Source organism: Natator depressus, chromosome 23, assembly GCF_965152275.1.
Source record: "Natator depressus isolate rNatDep1 chromosome 23, rNatDep2.hap1, whole genome shotgun sequence".
Taxonomy (NCBI): Eukaryota; Metazoa; Chordata; order Testudines; family Cheloniidae; genus Natator; species Natator depressus.
The window spans coordinates 5,184,105-5,201,340 of record NC_134256.1 but is presented as its reverse complement, the minus strand read 5'-3'; the positions used below and the strand labels follow the sequence as shown (position 1 = coordinate 5,201,340).

General features: G+C 56.9%; 1 protein-coding gene across 1 annotated transcript; it reads left to right on the top strand.

Annotated features, from left to right (window-relative positions):
- Positions 1-5,814: 5,814 nt before the first annotated feature.
- CALM3 (calmodulin 3) lies at positions 5,815-15,648 on the top strand. Its single transcript, XM_074937874.1, has 6 exons — positions 5,815-5,943; positions 11,656-11,686; positions 13,369-13,512; positions 13,958-14,064; positions 14,214-14,349; positions 15,048-15,648. The coding sequence occupies exons 1-6, from the start codon at positions 5,941-5,943 to the stop codon at positions 15,074-15,076; spliced, it is 450 nt and encodes a 149-aa protein (XP_074793975.1). The 5' UTR covers positions 5,815-5,940; the 3' UTR covers positions 15,077-15,648.
- The last annotated feature ends 1,588 nt before the right edge of the window (positions 15,649-17,236 follow it).

The following is a 17,236-nucleotide window of genomic DNA, read 5'->3' as shown; positions in this document are numbered from 1 at the left end:
AACGCAACTGCTATATTGTGGGCAACTGGCGGGCTTGGAGGGGTGGCGGGATGGGACGCGGGGCCTTTCCCCTCTAGGGGGCACCATCTCCAACCTGGTCCCCGGGCAAAGGGGGACTGGCTGGCTCAGGGGGGTGGGGAAAGGGACGCGGGGCCTTTTCCCTCTAGAGGCGCCGGCTCCGTTCCCCCTGAAATTCATTCCCATTGTCAGCGTGAAGCAAGGTTGCAGGACTCAGCCCAGTTCCTAGCGGGACCAGTGTCCACATCCCTCCTGTTCAGCCCTCACTGATTGTCCCCAGCTGGCAGCTTCTGCAGAGGGACGGGCCGTGGATAATGAACTCCATCCGCCAAGGGTGTCCCAGGGTGGGACTGAGGCAGGTAGCGCTCTGTCAGGGTGTGGGGGGGCGATGCTCCCTCCACGTCTGCCTAGCCTGCTCTCACTCTGTCCAGCCAGATGCCTTGAATGCTGACGGTTGTCAATCTGGTGTCTGTGCTCCATGAATGGAGACCAGATCTGCCCACTCCCAGGAGCTCCAAGCCCCACCATCCACCCCTGCCCATCACCCAGCCCAGCCCCATCTGCTTCTGTTCTGAGACGTGCGTTCGTCCCTCGCTAAGCCCCTCTCTCTTGAAGCCACTCACCTGGGAAGGAGTAGTTGGGGCTGGAGGGAAAATTTCCATCAAAACTGATTTTTTCTAGGGGAAATTGGGTTTTCAACCAAAGGAAATTTGTCTCAAAAAGCACCTGCTCCCCAGGGAATATGCCACAAAAATCAAACACCCAAGACACCAAAATATTTCAATTTAGACGTGGCACCCCAGTGCCTCATGGGAGTCGTAGGTCAGTTGCCTCATGCTTTTCTACTCTATGGGCTGGGCTTTGCGATTGGACTACATTTCCCATGATGCACCATGGCCAGGGACTCCCTTAGTGCATCATAGGAAAGGTAGTGCAACCAGGCAGCCTGGACAACAGAGAATGGAAGCATGAGGGAATGGAACTACATCTCCCATGATGCACCACAGAGTCCCTTCGTGGAGAGGCGGTTGCATCTGGGGAGCCCTCAGCTATGGGTGAGTCGTGGGAGATGGCGTCTGGCTTGGGAGCCTGGAGAATAGAGAATGAGAGCTTACGGCACTTTGACTACATCTCCCATGATGCACCATGACCTCTCCTCTTGGCCAGGTGGTTGTATCATGGGGATCTGTGGCCATGATGCATCATGGGCGATATAGTCCAGTTGGGGAGCCCAGCCCACAGAGGTAAATCATGTAGCAACAGAACTACATCTCCCATGATGCACCGCAGCAGCATTTCTAAATCAAACTATGGCAGTATTCTGAGTTTCCGCCAGAAGTCAACATTTTCCATGGAAAGCCCCCCTCTCCCCCCAACATTTTCAATCAGCTCTTTGTCTAGGGGACCCCTTGGAGATTCCCCAGACCCACCCCGACATACACACACAGGGCCTCCCTTGCCTTCCTACTGGGCCTGTGATTAGGAAAAATAAATCATTCTGTGCCAGAGTCAAGGCACAACCCCCAGCATTGAAGGGGAGGGGCTGCGTATTGCAGCACCCCCTGGTGGCAGGTGTGTGCATGTGCTGAATGTATCTCTGTTGTATGATACTGTACAGATTCCTTTGTAGAGTTTTTGTGACCTCTTTGCTTTTTTGTACCAGGTTCTATCCCGCCCCCGGCGTGAGACAAGCTCGCTCAGGGTCAAAAGTGTGAACCACAAATAAATATTTTCCAAGCCTCACCCCAAGGCTGTGAGACTTTTTGTCTTGAGGCAGGGGGGCAGTCAAATGGGAGGAAGATTGAGAGATGGCTGAGCACAGTGGAAAGGGAGGGAGAAGAGGATTAGATCCCGGGAGTCAGGACTCCTGGCTTTTCATCCCAACCGTTATGGCTAGAAAACTTTTTTTTTAAATGAAGGCTGAAATTCGACTGTACCACAAGCTGCAGCCTCAGCCAAGGGCCTGTCTTGCTGATGGCTTGGTCCAACACAGTACCCCACTTACCTCTGCTGGTTGGCATCAGAACTGCTGAGCTGCATGTCATAACCCCTGTACTGCAAATAGGGATTCTCTGGAAAGCTCAAGGCTTTCAGAGCTGAGGGATCTGGGTTCTAGCCCAGCTGCAGCCACAGCACGTGAAGCATCACAAAGCCCGATGTGGCCAGAGGTGGCCTGCGATGCTGAGGAAAGCACTGTCCTGTAGTACAGCAGGAGAGTCAGGGGACCCCCGGGGTAAAGAGAGGAGGGAGCAGAGATGAGGACAGGGGAACAGAGTCACTGAGGAAAGGCAGGGAGGCAGTAGGAGGTGAGCAGAGCCTGTGTCATGTCCCTGCTTGTCAGAGGGATGCGCTCGGGGCTAGCGAGGCAGCTGAGGAATCTTGGCCTTGCGCCTCTCCGTGCCGTTCCCATTTAAACCCCACTGGAGCATTAGTGGTAAGAGGGGGAGGGGAGAACTATGGGCCTCCTCCTCTGTAACTATGTGGGCTGATGGAGAATCTCCACTAGCTTCCAGCACTATAGGGGCTATGACACACAGTCGGGTAGTACTGATTGCCGCCAGAAGCGGGCAGCGGTGGCCACGCACGTATTGTGCTCTCCTTGCACCCATCCCAGACCCTGAGGAATTCAGGTTGGCGGTGCTGTGTTTCCTGCTGATTCACAGCGAAACTCCTGCAGGGTTTCATGGACGCGAGGCCGTAGGGAGGAGGCACCGCCCTTGGCAGCCGTTCCCTGTTCTAACGCCCCCGTCCCTACCCAGCTGCAGCTGGTGTCCAGCCAGCTGAAGCACCGGCGCCTGGACCGGATCCCTGGCTGCCAGCAGGATGAGACCTGCCCTGCCTGCAGCGCCAAAAGCAGGGAGAAAGTGCCGGGGGTCCGAGCAGAGGCAGGATCCATAGGGAAGCAACGGGTGGGGGATCCGAGATCGGTCACAAGTCACTGCTGTCTGGTGCCCCCCCATGGCTAATAAGCCGGGGGGGGGGAAGGGGGGGGGTTGATCCCGATCCCACGTGGCCAGGTGTCTACGTCCCAGAAACCATCAGCACAGCTGGCCCCCTTCCCCGGCTTAGCAGCTTCAGCAGATGCCGGGGTGCCGGAGAGAGAACAGCTGGGTTAGAAACACATTGTTGAGCAACCTGTGGCTCCGGAGACCGAAGTTAAGATGCGGCTCCTTGTACAGGCACCGACCCCGGGGCTGGAGCTACAGGCGCCAACTTCCCAACAGACCGAGGGGGGCTCACTGCTCCACCCCGGCTCTGCCCCCACTCCACCCCTTCCCGCCCCTCCCCTGAGCCTGCCGGGCCCTCGCTCCTCCCCCTCCTCCTCAGAGCCTCCTGCACGCCACGAAACAGCTGATCGGCAGGGCTGCCAGTGGGCGGGAGGTGCTGGGATAGGGGAGAGGGGGGAGCTGATGGGGGGACTGCTGACGAATGTGGACCTTTAGCAATGTACATTGGTAAATTCTGTCTCCTTCTCAGGCTCAGGTTGGCCACCCTTGTTGTCGCAGGATCAGGGGGTAGGTGGATGGATGGTTTCAGGGGAAGGAAGGAAGGATGGATAGAGAGAGATACTGGGGAGGGAGGGAGGGATGGGTGGATAGATAAAGAGAGATACTGGGGCAGGAAGGATGGATGGATTCAGCAGAGAGAAGGAAGGATGGCAGACAGATAGGGAGGGAAGGATGGATAGATTGACTGCAGAGGAAAGGAAGAATAGACAGAGAGTCAACAGATGAAACAGATGAGATACGGACTGCAGAGGGGTAGATCGCTCCCGTGGATGGGGGGAGGGAGAGGGAGAGGCAGACAGATATTGCGGGTGGAAAGATGGAGAGGAAATAGATTCTGTGACGGGAAAGACAGGGGGAAAGTACGTAGCTACTGAGAATAGAGCTGGGCGAGAAAATCTGTCCGGCTGCCGGTAGGCGAACTAGCCCAGATCCCAGGCCAGCTGGTAGCTAACCGTGGAGCAAGGGTTGGGCACAGCTGGCAGGGGATTAGAGGCGGGTGGAGAGGGAGGCAGGGGAGCTATTCCTCCCCTCTCACCGGGCACTCCCATTTCAGGCTGGAGGCCTGCGGGGCTGGGTTTGGGAAGTCGATGCAGGTCCCACAGGCTTTGGCTGCCACCTAGCGTCCGAGAAGGGGATGCAGAGAAGCAGGGAGTCTAAGCAAGGGGCTGGGAAGGGGTTTGGGGGTAGAGGGTGGGGTGGGGGATACTAGTGGCTGGAGGTGTTTGGTGGCGATGGGGGATGGTGGGGTGGGGCTGTCAGGAAGGGGGGCTGGAGGGAGCGCGAGTGGGGTTTTGGGTTGGGAGGGTACCATGGGGAGGTGGCAGTGTTTGGGGGCGCTGGGGATGTTGACAAGGGGGAGTCAGGGAAGGGGACGGAGTGGATCCTTAGATATTTCAGAGGGAGGCAGAACGGGGAAGGAGCCAATGGGTCATAAACCAGGAGGGTTAAAAGTGGATTTCTGCCAGCCGCAGATGACTCCTGGGCTCTGGGGTAACAGCATCCTTGGGGCCACTCCCTCGGGGCCCATCAAAACCAGGCTGGTAGCAGTCGAGCCAAAGAGCAATTTGTGAAACCTCTCATCTCAGGGTCATGGGGATCACGCCAGCGCTTGAGGGAGACAGGGAAGGAAGGCGATGGGGAAGGGGGTGTGGGCTGAGCATGCATTGACAACCCCCATCTCCTCCTGGGAAGGGGAATCCGTTCCATTCGATGGGCCAGGTGGTGGAGGGTGCGAAGGGGCTGTGCCTCAGTGGGTCACACCAGCCTAGTGAATGGTGCTGCCCGCCAGGTACCAGACTCACCAGGGCATGAATAGCAAAGCCCTGGGGGAGCAGACCCTAGGGGACACCCCTGCCCTGGGCCCCAAGGGGGCGATGGTGCACACACTCCGCCCTGGGGGTGGAGACGGGGACAGAACCAGGAACCCAGGCGACTGGGGCCAAAGCCAGGGCTTGTGACCTGAGCACAGGGGACGGGGCCACAAAATAGGCCAATGATAATACCCACATGGTATTTGCATAGGGGCGTGGCCAGACACGATGCGGCGTGGCCCTGACAATAGGAGATTAGATCAATGAGAATATGGGCGTGGTATTAGTCGTGAGGGCGTGGCCAGAAGTGATGGGGCGTGGTCCCGAGAGCAGGGGGCGTGGCCGACAATACTATGGCCATACTAAGAAGAGGCGTGGCCAAAGCTGATTGATTCGTGGCCCGAGCCATAAGGGGCGCGGTCTAATGCAACTGGGATGAATGGGCGTGGCCAAAAGCTTCAGGGGCGTGGCAAAACGGGCGGGCCTGTGCTTTGTGAATAAAGGATTAGGGGCACGGTCTTCTGTGTCACGTGATCTCCTGGGCTCCGCCCACTCCCCTGGGTTGGTCCATCTGCCTGCTGGGGTGGGCTGCTCCGGGCTGTTCCATTCCGGGAAAAGGGGTGTCGATGCTCCTCTCCTACCCCCAGCTACCCTGGTCTGGCTGTGTCCGTCCCGTGATCTCCCTCCCGCGCTTGGTTCCCTCCCCGTCCCCCCGCCCTCCCCCTAACATGGCCTGGTCCAATTTTTACGCATTGCAGGTGAGCAGCGTCCAATCAGCGCCGCGCTCTCATCCCGCCGCCGCCTCCGGGCCAATGGAAAGGCGCGACACATGGGTGACGCGACATGCCGTGTGTTCGTGCGCGGAGAGAGAAAATAGTCCCCGGGACGGGGCGTGACGGCGGGCGCCTCCCGCTCCCCGTTCTGCTGCGGCGGGTCCGGGGGCGGGGCCGGAGCAGCGAGTGGCTGGCGGAGGGGTCTCGGAGTGGGGGGTGTGACTGTGAAGCGGTTAGCGAGTCCCGGCTGGTGCTGGTGGTACCTCCCTCCCCCACCCGCTGCTGCCGCCGCCGCCTGGAGCCTCCTGCCGCCGCGAGCCGGACCCCGCCATGGTGAGGGGAGGGGCCCGGGGGGGGCGCAGGGACGGGGCATGGAGGGGTTTGGGAGCTGGGTTGAGTGGGGGGTGTCGGGCGGAGTTGGGGGATCCTGGGGGGAGTCCTGGGGGTGTCGGGCTGGGGGGGTCCTGGGGCTGGGGGTGTCGGGCTGGGGGGGGGGTCCTGGGGCTGGGGGTGTCGGGCTGGGGGGGGGCAGGGGGGGTCCTGGGGCTGGAGGTGTCGGGCTGGGGGGGGGGTCCTGGGGGTCCTGGGGCTGGGGGGGGGTCCTGGGGCTGGAGGTGTCGGGCAGGGTGGGGGTCCTGGGGCTGGAGGTGTCGGGCTGGGGGGGGGGCAGGGGGGGTCCTGGGGCTGGAGGTGTCGGGCTGGGGGGGGCAGGGGGGGTCCTGGGGCTGGAGGTGTCGGGCAGGGTGGGGGGGGTCCTGGGGGGGTGGGAGGGGTTTGGCAGCTGGGTTGAGTGGGGGGTGTTGGGAAGGGGGCTGGGGGGGGGTGTTAGGAAGCATGGGGGTTGGAGGGAAGGGGGTGGGGGTGTTGGGGGGCACTGGGGAGGTGGAGGGAGTGAGGGGGGTGTCTCGTGGGGGTTACAGGTGGGGCTCTATGGTGGTGTGTATGGCTTGTGGAGGGGCCTGGGGGTGTCAGGGTACAGTGGCGGTTTCAGGCTGTGTCTGGAAGGTGCGGGGGGGCTGGAGGCCAGTGTGGGGGAGGGTGTCTTGGGGGGGCCATTTGAGCTGGCATTGGAAGGCACAGTGGGGGGGGGGTTGTCAGGAGGAGGTGCCGGGGTGGGTTAGGTGTTGGAGAGCGGGATGGGAAGGGGGTGGGCGGGCTGGGCTGTGTGTTAGGGGTGTTGTGAAAGCCGGAAGCATGGAGAGAGATTGGGTATGTTAGGCAGGGGGTGTGGAGAGGCTGGCAGGTGAGTTGGGGCGTGGGAGGGTTGGTGGGCGGGCAGCACTTGAGGAGGGATGTCGCAAGGAGACTGAAGGGTTGTGGTGTGGCGGGGGAAGATGTGGGGGTTAGCAGGGTTTGAACCGGGTAGGTCGGTGGCTGGGGTGCTGATAGGCAGGTGTGGGTGACAAGCTTAGGGGTCTGGATCTGTGCAGCTTGGGGATATAGTGGGGGTACAGTGACCTGGTGGAAGCTCTCTGGCTCAAGGGGGAAGGGTTTGGAGGTTGGGGGCGGGATTAGCTGGACAGTGTGAGGCTAGGAAGGCTTGAGGTTATGGAAGGCGAGGGGGATGTGAAAGGCCTGGAGTAACTGGAGATCTGAGGGTTTGGAGGTGAGTGAGGGTTGGGAAGGAGCTCAGAGGAAATGGGGTTAGGGATATAGGAACTAGAGATTGTGGGCGTTTACCGGGGATACGGGACTTCGGGGTGTGTGGATTGGGACCATCTTGGTGTGGGTTAGATGCGCTAGGGGGTTGGTGGAGGAATCCCAGAGCTGATGGGAGGAGGATCGTGAAGGGAGGAGGCAATGAAGTCTGAGTGGGGTTTGGGGAGTTCTGTGATGGCTAGGGAGAGGGGGTGTGGGGGTGTGGCTGGTATGGATGGAGATGGCCTTGAGGATGGCTGGTATGAGGGTGCAGGAGGACCTTGCTGGGGTTTTCAAGGTTGGGGGAGGGTGCCTTGTGAAGCGGGGCGGGGGGTGAGAATCACTGAGGTTGGGAGCTGGTGTGTCAGCTACAGGGAGCAGTGGATCAGGGTTTTGGTTGAAGTGCGTCCTGAGGGAATGTGACCTTGGCGTGTGCTGGAAAGCGCGCTTAGGAACTTGGTAACCTAGGGCTCGCCAGGCTGGATCAGACCAGGGGCTCCAGTATCCTGGCCCTGACGATGGCCAGAGCAGGGTACAAGAAACGAAGTGGGCAGCTCCTAGGAGAGGGGAGACTTGTTGGTTGTGGGAGTGCTAAGTGGAGAACAAGAAGCTGCAGTGGGTGATTCAGCATGAGTAAGGAGTGGAGCTAGGCTGCAGAGGGGAGAGATTCCTACCTGAACAGGGTTTTGGAAGGGAAACCCACTGAGCAAGCACCCAGATGGGCATGCCAGGAGGAGGATAAACTTCCCGTCCTGGGGATGAAGGCTCCTCTTTGGGGAGGAGGATGGTTAGGATTTTGAGCTCCTGCTGGGCAGCAGTTCCTGGTGCGGTGGTGCCACATTGAGCTTTGGTCTTTTGCCATGTGAGGTTACAGGCCTTGCCAGGATCAGAACAGTGAAAAGAATGGCCATGCTGGCTCAGAGGAATAGTCCATCTAGCCCAGTATCCTGTCTGACAGCGGCCAGTGCCAGGTGCTTCAGAGGGAATGAACAGAACACAGCAATTATGGAGTGATCCATCCCCTGTCATCTAGTCCCCGCTTCTGGCAGTCAGAGGCTTAGGGACACCCAGAGCATGTGGTTGTGTCCCTGAGCATCCTGACTGACAGCCATTAATGGACCTGTCTTCCATTAACTCATCTCATTCTTTTTTGAACTCGGTTATACTTTTGGCCTTCACAACATCCCGAGACAAGGAGTTCCACAGGTTGACTGTGCGTTGTGTGAGGAAATACTTCCTTTTGTTTGTTTTAAGCCTGCTGCCTATTGATTTCATTGGGTGACCTCTAGTTCTTGTTATGGGAAGGGGTAAATAACACTTCCTTTGTCACTTTCTCCATGCCAGTTGTTTTATATATCGGTATCGTATCCCGCCTTGGTCATCTCTTTTCCAAGCTGAAGAGTCCTAGTCTTATTAATCTCTCCTCATATGGAAGCTGTTCCATACACTTAATCATTTTTGTTGCCCATCTCTGTACCTTTTCCAATTATCTCTTTTTTGAGATGGGGCAACCAGAACTGCACATAGTGTTCAAGGTGTGGGCGTACCATGGCTTTATATTGTGATGTTTACTGTCTTCTGTCCGTTCCTAATGGTTCCTAACATTCTGTTCGCTTTTTTGACTGCTGCTGTGCACTGAGTGGATGTTTTCAGAGAACTATCCACAATAACTCCAAGATCTTTCTTGAGTGATGATAGCTAATTTAGACCCCATCATTTTGTATGTAATGTTGGAATTATGTGCATTTATATGCATTACTTTGCATTAATCAGCATTGCATTTATCTGCCATTTTGTTATCCAGTTTGGTGAGATCCCTTTGTCTCGTTGCAGTCTGCTTTGGACTTAACTGTCTTGAGTAATTTTGTATCATCTGCAAACTTTGCCACCTCACTGTTCATCGCTTTTTCCAGATCATTCATGAATATGTTGAACAGCACAGGTCCTAGTACAGACCCCTTTGGAGGATGCCACTAATTCCCCCTCTCCACTGTGAAAACAAGCCGTTTCTTCTTACCCTTTGTTCCATGTCTGTGAACAAGTTACTGATCCATGAGAGGTCCTTCCCTCTTATCCCATGACGGCTTACTTTGCTTAAGGGTCTTTGGTGAGGGACCATGTCAAAGACTTTCTGAAAATCCATGTGCATTCTGTCTACCGGATCACTCTTGTCTATGTGTTTGTTGACCCCCTCAAAGAATTCTAATAGATTGGGGAGGCCTGATTTCCCTTTACAGAAGTAGTGTTGACTGATCAGCCCTTTATTATCTCTGATGGGGCGATGCAGGATCTCTTCCTTTCCCCTCCAAATTCTCCAACCTCTCCCGACTGCAGCAGGACAACGTGCTGCTTCAGGTACCGGGGGGCTGTGTCATGACCTTCCACCTCCATGGATGGAGTCGCCTCATTCACACCAAGCCATGGGGAGGGAGTTTTCTCCCCCACAAACTGCCATCAGCTGTGACTGCCGTTCCCTTTCTCAGCTGACCGGTAGATATTCATGCCTAACGAATTAATCTTTGCTCGCTGCTCTCTCCTTACCAACCTATGTTTCTGGAGCACCTTTCATCTGAGCTATGTTTTACAAGATGTGCCTTTCTCGTCACTGGAATGGCTCAGCAGTGCTTACGCAGTAGGTCAGGCTAGAAAGATGAGAACTCTATCCTACTGAAACTGCAGGGGAGTTTAGGGAGGCTGAATGGATCTGCCCGATTGGAATCAGGCCAGGATGTTGGGGCTAAGGTGCAGTCTCTTGGGGAAAGTGCTTTGGGATTTTTAGTGACTGTATGGACGTTGGTTTCACACCTCCACTGAAGATACCTTTGCCACCTCAATGCACGCCTGATGTCGGAAATCTCTATCACTGCTCTGTGTGTTCCCTGGAGGGTTCCCACGGCCTGACCCTGCTTTTGTCTCGAGATCTGACAGCAGCTCAATCCCAGCTTGGGTGGCTGCAGAATTCAGTCTCGCTTTGGGGAGCGACTGACCCCAAGCTAACGAGCAAAGATGAAAATTGTCCAGTGCCCCTTGCCAGCCCCCTGGCGTGTGCTCATGCCAACGGCAGAAGCAGATGTAGCTGGATAGAGATTGGAGCAGCTTGGTCCTGTAGTTGATTATCTCTGCCTCAGGCAGGAATGCCCTCATTTGACCCACTGTGGGGAGCTGACCCCACCCCCGTCACCCCCTATGGCTGGGAAAATTACTGGTTCGCACCCTCCCTTCACTCAATTTTAGAATTGCTCTGTCGTCTTGATTCCCGCCCTGGGTGGCTGCGAAGCTGCTGCATTTCTAGTGGGTGTTGCTGCCCAAACGCTACCATGAGGCTTTCTCCAGTGAGATGTTATCTGGAGCAGGGCATCGCTGTCCCAAAGGGAGCAAGGCTACTGGGGACCTCGCTTTGGCTATTAGTTTGTCACGGAAGGCACCCAGATACTAGGGTGTTGGGCTGCAGTATCAAACCTTAATCGCTGCTCTGCTCCAGCCTCGGTGCTGACAGCCCTCGGGCACGGCACCATTCTTCCTTCCTTGGTGCCAGGGATTCGATCGCATTTCACAATGGAGCCTCGTGAAGTTCACCATTTCTCGTCGTTTTCATATGGTTGCCTCTGGGTGCTGCAGTTTCCAAAACTGCAGGCAAAGCTTGAGGTCCAAACAGGCCTGTGTGCTGAAATCGTATTTCCCCCAGACTTGTATCAGGAGCTTTTTTACAAACCCTGCACTTTGGGGCTCCAGCAGCTTTGGAGTTCCCCGTAATCCCCTTGCGGGCACATGAGGATCAGCGAAGGGCTGCACCGCCGGCATTATGTCTCCAGAGAGCTCATGGGTGCTTGGGACTGGTGGCATCCTTGCAACCTCAGGAATCTTGGCTAGGCTGTCTGATAATACGCTGCCCTTCCCTGATGCCTTGACTCAGTGCTCGGTATAAACCCTACTGAACTAAGGCCCTGGTGAGGCAGATCTTGACTCCATCGCACACATGGGGCAAGAGGCGTGCTCCGTAGTGGAACTGGAAATAGAGCCACAGCGTCCTGGTGCCAGGTGCTGGAACACTAGCGGTATTGGCTGTGACAGTGGCTGGGAGTTCAGCTGTTGCCCTACGGTGGCACCTGCCCCCTTGTCTTTATGATGATGGGTCGAGGCAGCAGCCTGTCAGGAACGGCCCTGATGATCACCATTTCCGGTACGGAGATCAAGGAGTGGCTGGGCCATGGGGAGCTAGTGTTGCCCTTATCCTAGAGGTGGTGCTCTCAAAGCAGGGGACGATTATGCTGCCACCGCCTGAATCGGAGAGGCGGGCACCGATCAGGCCTGTCAACCCAGCATCCTTTGCTAAGAGCTGCCTTCTAGGTGTTGTAACAACCGACTGTTTCCATGCCCTGGTGACTTACTTCTCTCTGCTCCTTCTAGGCCGACCAGCTGACTGAAGAGCAGATAGCAGGTGAGTCCTAAACCCGCCTTCCACCTAGCTGAGTGTTTGTTGTAACCGTGGCGCTCGCAAAGGCTCTGTGTTGTAGTGATCGCCCCCCAAGCCCAGGGCTCGGAAGAATGGGGAGGGAACCAAGTATCCACAGCATCCCCAGGTGCAGCTCTTGTCTGTCATCCCCACCGGGGACATGGGCGTGTAGGGCCAGAAGAACTGATCCAGGGTGTTTAGCTGTTCACTCTACATGGGCTCCCCCGTATTTAGACTGAAGGGGGGTGAGCGTCCTCCACACCGCTTCAGTGCATCGGTAGTGACCCCTTTTCCCCTCCCCCTCCACCTGTGCCCCGAGTGAGCAGGGGAAAGGGAGGAGTCTCTGGTCTTGCTGCAGATGCTGCCCAGTGGGACATGAAGATGACTTTCTGGGGCGTGGGGTGGGCCCCATTACTGGCCATGCCCCCCACAATGCAGGACCGAGCATGCTCCAGGGAAGAGGCTAGGTTCTCCGCTGTGTGTAGGACTTTCAGGCGTAGCGATGCTCTGAAACTCTGCCAAGTCTTCATGCTCATGGCTGCAGCGTTTAGAGTCCCACTCCTGGAGCTCACCTCGTGACATGGAGCTAAGGAGTAATTGATGGTAGGCATATAGGGGGTCTGCTGCTGGGGCCGGGGCACAAATAGGCAGACAGTAGATGAGATTCTCCACCAAGTGCTACCTGGAGGACTATGCCCCCAGCTAGCTGGAAGCTCTTTAAATGCTTAAAGACAGTCAGCTTAAAAATCTGATTCAAATACTGTCCCTGCTATGGGTATCACGGAAGGTTGGTTCTAGTCTTTCATTAATGACAGTCTGTTTCCCTGGGCTTGGTGCGTAGCCGGCTTTGCGGTTCCCCTTCTTTGTAGCGGTCGTGGAGAGAAGCACGTCTTAAGGTTTTTGTCAGCCTGCAGACTGGGATCGGAGACCGCTCAGCTCTTGCAATGGGCCATGTTTCTGATTGGCTGTCCTATGACCGGGGCATCCGGACTCGCCCACCGCAGCCTCCGGCAGTTGGGATTTAGCAGCAGCCTGATTAGTGTTGTCAAAGTCCCCGGCTAATTTTGTTGGAAATAGAAGCCTGGCCCCAGGGGTGGGCCCCAGGATGGGACCGAGCAAAGGGTCTGTCTGCGGGAGATGACTGGGGAATGGACACAGGAACACCAGTGTGGCACCTTCGAGAGCGGGTTACCCCACTGGCTGGTGCCCTGTGCCCCTGCTGATAGCTGTATTTTAGCTTCTTGCCAGCCCTTTAGCACTAGGCTCTCTAACCATCCCTAGGCTGAGGGGTGCTGTTTAAGTAAGTGGGTACTGCTGACCTCCCTTCAAATGGCCTAATTTGACCAGCATAGGAATCGCCAGCCATGGCGCCCTCTCATCCCGTCTCTGGCAGTGGCCAGTGCTCAAGCTGGACCCCTTACGACCATTCGGTCAGCGGGACGACGCAGACTCACCCTAGGGTCAGACTTGACATTGGAAGCAGTGTTGAGGGGATGGGGGTGGGGAATTCAGGATTAAGGTGCCCTGGGTATTTTGCCTCTGAGCGGCCTGTCTCATGAGCCGCTCGGCTGCTCCTTGCTAGCCACCGAAGCGTGCTCAGCAGCTCTGCGGTAGAGGAGCCTCATTAACCGAAGCACTGAAGGGCGGCGGGTCTCTCCCTCCCTCAGAGTTCAAGGAGGCCTTCTCCCTGTTCGACAAGGATGGGGACGGCACCATCACCACCAAGGAGCTGGGGACGGTGATGAGGTCCCTGGGCCAGAACCCCACCGAAGCAGAGCTGCAGGACATGATCAACGAGGTGGATGCGGATGGTGAGCTGGAAGGGCGTTGAGTGGCCGAGGGCAGCCTGCCTGGCAGGGAGCAGAATGGGAGGGGACGGTGTTCAGCAGCAAACCCATTCCCCCCCACACGTAAGATGCTGGAGGAGGCGTCCTGGGCACTCTACCTGGCTCATGCATCCTGGCTTATCCCAGTGGGGCTCCGTGGGCAGCTGTTCTCGGGTGCCCGTTGCCCTGGTCTGGCAGGCTTCCAGAGGCAGCTTGTCCTGAGGCCGGTGGTTCAAAGCCAGCTGAGGCTGCTGCCGGCTGCCCGCAGCCGTTCCTTGGGACCTCAGTCTGGTTCCACAGAGAATGATGCCACCACGCTGGTCGCCTCAGCTGAGGGGCCCCGGATTGAAGAGCCCTTATCCCCTGGTGCTTTTCCCCGGCCCGGCGCCCCGCTAGTCCCCTTCACTCAAAGGCAGCACTTCCTTTCCAGGGAACGGCACCATCGACTTCCCAGAATTCCTGACCATGATGGCGAGGAAGATGAAGGATACGGACAGCGAGGAAGAGATCAGGGAGGCATTCCGGGTCTTTGATAAGGTGAGCACCCATCTGGGAGGTGGAGGGCAGGGTGTTGTGGGTGCCGGGGTCACTGAGCTGCCACGTCTGTGGTGTGCAGGGGCGGGGTGTGTGGAAGGGGAGTGGCTGTACTGAGCTAAACCCTCGCTCTGTCGCCCCCTGCCTTACAGGACGGGAACGGCTACATTAGCGCGGCGGAGCTGCGCCACGTGATGACGAACCTGGGAGAGAAGCTGACCGATGAGGAGGTAGACGAGATGATCCGAGAGGCTGACATCGATGGAGACGGGCAGGTCAATTATGAAGGTGAGTCGGAGAGGGATGCTGAGATGACTCGCCAGCCACCAGGCTATTGTCCTCAAGGGTCCGGCAACCCAACGGTCCCCTGCAGCTGAGCACCATTGACCTGATCAGGCCCAGGTCCTGCTGCTTGAAAAATGCCCCAAGAGGTCTGCAATCCCAAACTTATCGTGCAAATGCATGTCCAGAATGGGAGGACGCTTGTAGCTTTCAGCTGATGGCACTTCTGTACAACTGTTCCAGCTGCTGAGTTCCACCCCAGAAGTGGCTGCATTTCTGCATTGGGTGAAGGTGCCAGAACCTGAGTGCTGAACTGGAACTTGAGAGCGCTGGCTCAGCCACTGGCCTGCTGGGTGACCTTGGGGCATGTCGCTTCTCCTTATGTTTGTTCTCCTCTCTCTCCCCCCCTCCCCCCCCATGATGGGGGCAAGGTTGATCTTTTTGAAGTGCTTTGAGTTCTGTGTAAGAGCTGTGAGATCTGGCTGAGAGGGGTACCCCATCCCCCTTATACCCAAGGGGTGCTTAGCTCTCCGCCCCCACTTTCAGACAGCTCTGTGCACGGGGTCTCACTGATCCTGAGCCCTTTGGGGAAACAAGGCTAATGGGCTGTTCCCGTAGAAGGGCGGAGTGGGGATGCGATCCTGGCTCGCTGATCCTGTACCTTCGCCCCTCTCTCTCTCTCTCTCTCTCTCTCTCTCTCACAGAGTTTGTGCAGATGATGACCGCAAAGTGAAGGCTCCGGGACGGGCGGCTGGCGATGCCCATTCTCCTTCACTACTTTTCTCCAACACACTCTCTCTACTTAAGTAATCTGGTTCTTTCAGCAAACTCCAGTCGGCTGTGGAAGAAATCTGACTAAGCAACAAAAAATTTACTTTCCCCAAACTGCATGATTGTCCCCTGTCCCTCCTGCCCTTTCCCCTTCCTCCCTTTCTCTCCTCCCCCAGCCCATCCCTCTGGCCCTAACCCAACCTCCCCTCCTCCCCCCCCCCGGAAATCTCAGCCTTGCAGATGTCTTTAGTTCCTTTGGGGGGGTTCTTTTTTCTGCGGACGGAGCTGGCCGGTGTCCCAGCACACCGCGGAGAGAGCAAACTTTAACCGTGTTGCATGCATCTGGCTCTGTGGGTCTGTGCATTCACCCCGCGGCCTCAGAGCGTCTCGCCCCTGGAAACGACAGGGGGTCGGCAGGAAGGGAAGCCTCTTGTCTCATCTTTTTTTTTTTCTTTTTAAAGAAAGGGGACGGTGAACGATCCCAGAGACTGGAGTGTGGGTTCCAGAGACCTTGTCATGCCATCCGGGGGAAAAGAGGGGGGGAGGGTTTTAACAGCCCCCCAAAAAAAAGCTTAAAAAAAGCAATTGGCTCTTGACACGTGATCCTAAAACCAGGACTCATTTCTCCTTGCTCGTAGCCCTGTACAAACTGTAAATGTCCATGCAATGATTCCTAAGCACTGTCCATCTCTCAGAGCTGCTGTGTAAATACTGGTGCTAACCCATCCAGTCCCCGCCCTGCGTGAGGCATGGCTGCTTTCTGACTGGCAAGAGCTGGGGGGCGGGAGGGGATTGTCGAAGACCCGAGGCGAGCAACAGCTGCCATTGGCTGGGTGGGCGTCACCGGCACGGCCCCCTGTTCTATCTAGTGACCTGCCTTTGCTTTCTTGATGTCTGTGCTCTTGTTGCTAAGCCCCCCCTTGCCTGGCCAACCCGCCGCGAAGAGCATGAGCCGTCAACTTGCTTCTCTTTATTTTTAATTTTGTAAAAGTTTGGGGAGGGGGCGAGGCGCTCCGAAAATTCCCACCCCCCCCGGAAAGCGGGTGCTTTAGCATGCCCCGTGGCGGGACCGGCAGCGCCCCTGGGCTGTGAGCAGAACCAGGGGGAGGGGGAAGCCTGTTTTGAGAGCTGGGGGGCTCTCCTGTTTTGAGAGCTGCGGGGCTGATGGGAGCGAGGCTGTCTGAAAGCGGGCGATGTTGTGTTCAGTTCAAGCTGTGAAAATAAAACTATATCAATGTTTTCCAATAAAATACAGTGACTACCTGACGCTGCTGAATCGGGTCTCCTTCCCCCGTGTCCCCCAACCCTGTCTTCATCTTGCCTCAGCAAGGAGGCCTGGATTTAATTCAGTTTCTCTCCTGCTTGCAGAAATTCCCTTCCTCGCTGGCTCTGGTTCCCGGCAGCCGCCCTGGCCGGCTGCAGAGCTAGGAAAGCAGATACCAAGCATACAACCACTGAGGCGTAACAGAAGTGACTCTTTGCTCCCTTCTTTATGCCTGTAACTCTCATGCTTTGAGCCAGGCGGGAGGAAAACTCTTGGTGAAAGGTTTCCGTGAGGCTGCCAGGGCTGTTGGACCACAGGTCCCTCTCTTCTCTTAGGCTGGCCATGTCAACTCTGATTCTACCAGAGGTGTGGGGGGGGAAAGGGGGCACGAACCCCACATGTGCCCCCCCAGATTTGTCTTCCATTTATCAATGGCTTCTAGAGGTTTGCAAATTATGGGATGTACCCTCCCCTCCCAGGAGGCCACAGAGGAATCTTTGGGCAGGTGAGGTAAGCATGTCCCTTTGAGTTACAATTTTTGGTAGCACCTCACCATCCCAGCCACGCCACGGGGCCCCCTGACGTAAGTCAGGGGGTGGACTGATGCTCCCACCCTGAGGCCAGCTGCCAGGACATGGCCTGAGCCCACCTGGCATTGCTGCTTTCTCTCCCCTCCACCGGAATTCCTCCGTGCCCCCCAGTTTGATAACTTGTGCAGTAAATGAAATGGGTTGTCTGCTGCCTCAGGATTTTTCTTGTGTACCCCCCTGCTATCAGCTCTGACTCTCCCAGTTAGAAAACCGTTGCTCTGCTGTGTGTCACCGTGTAGAAGACCTCACATGAGGCAGGCAGCGGGGC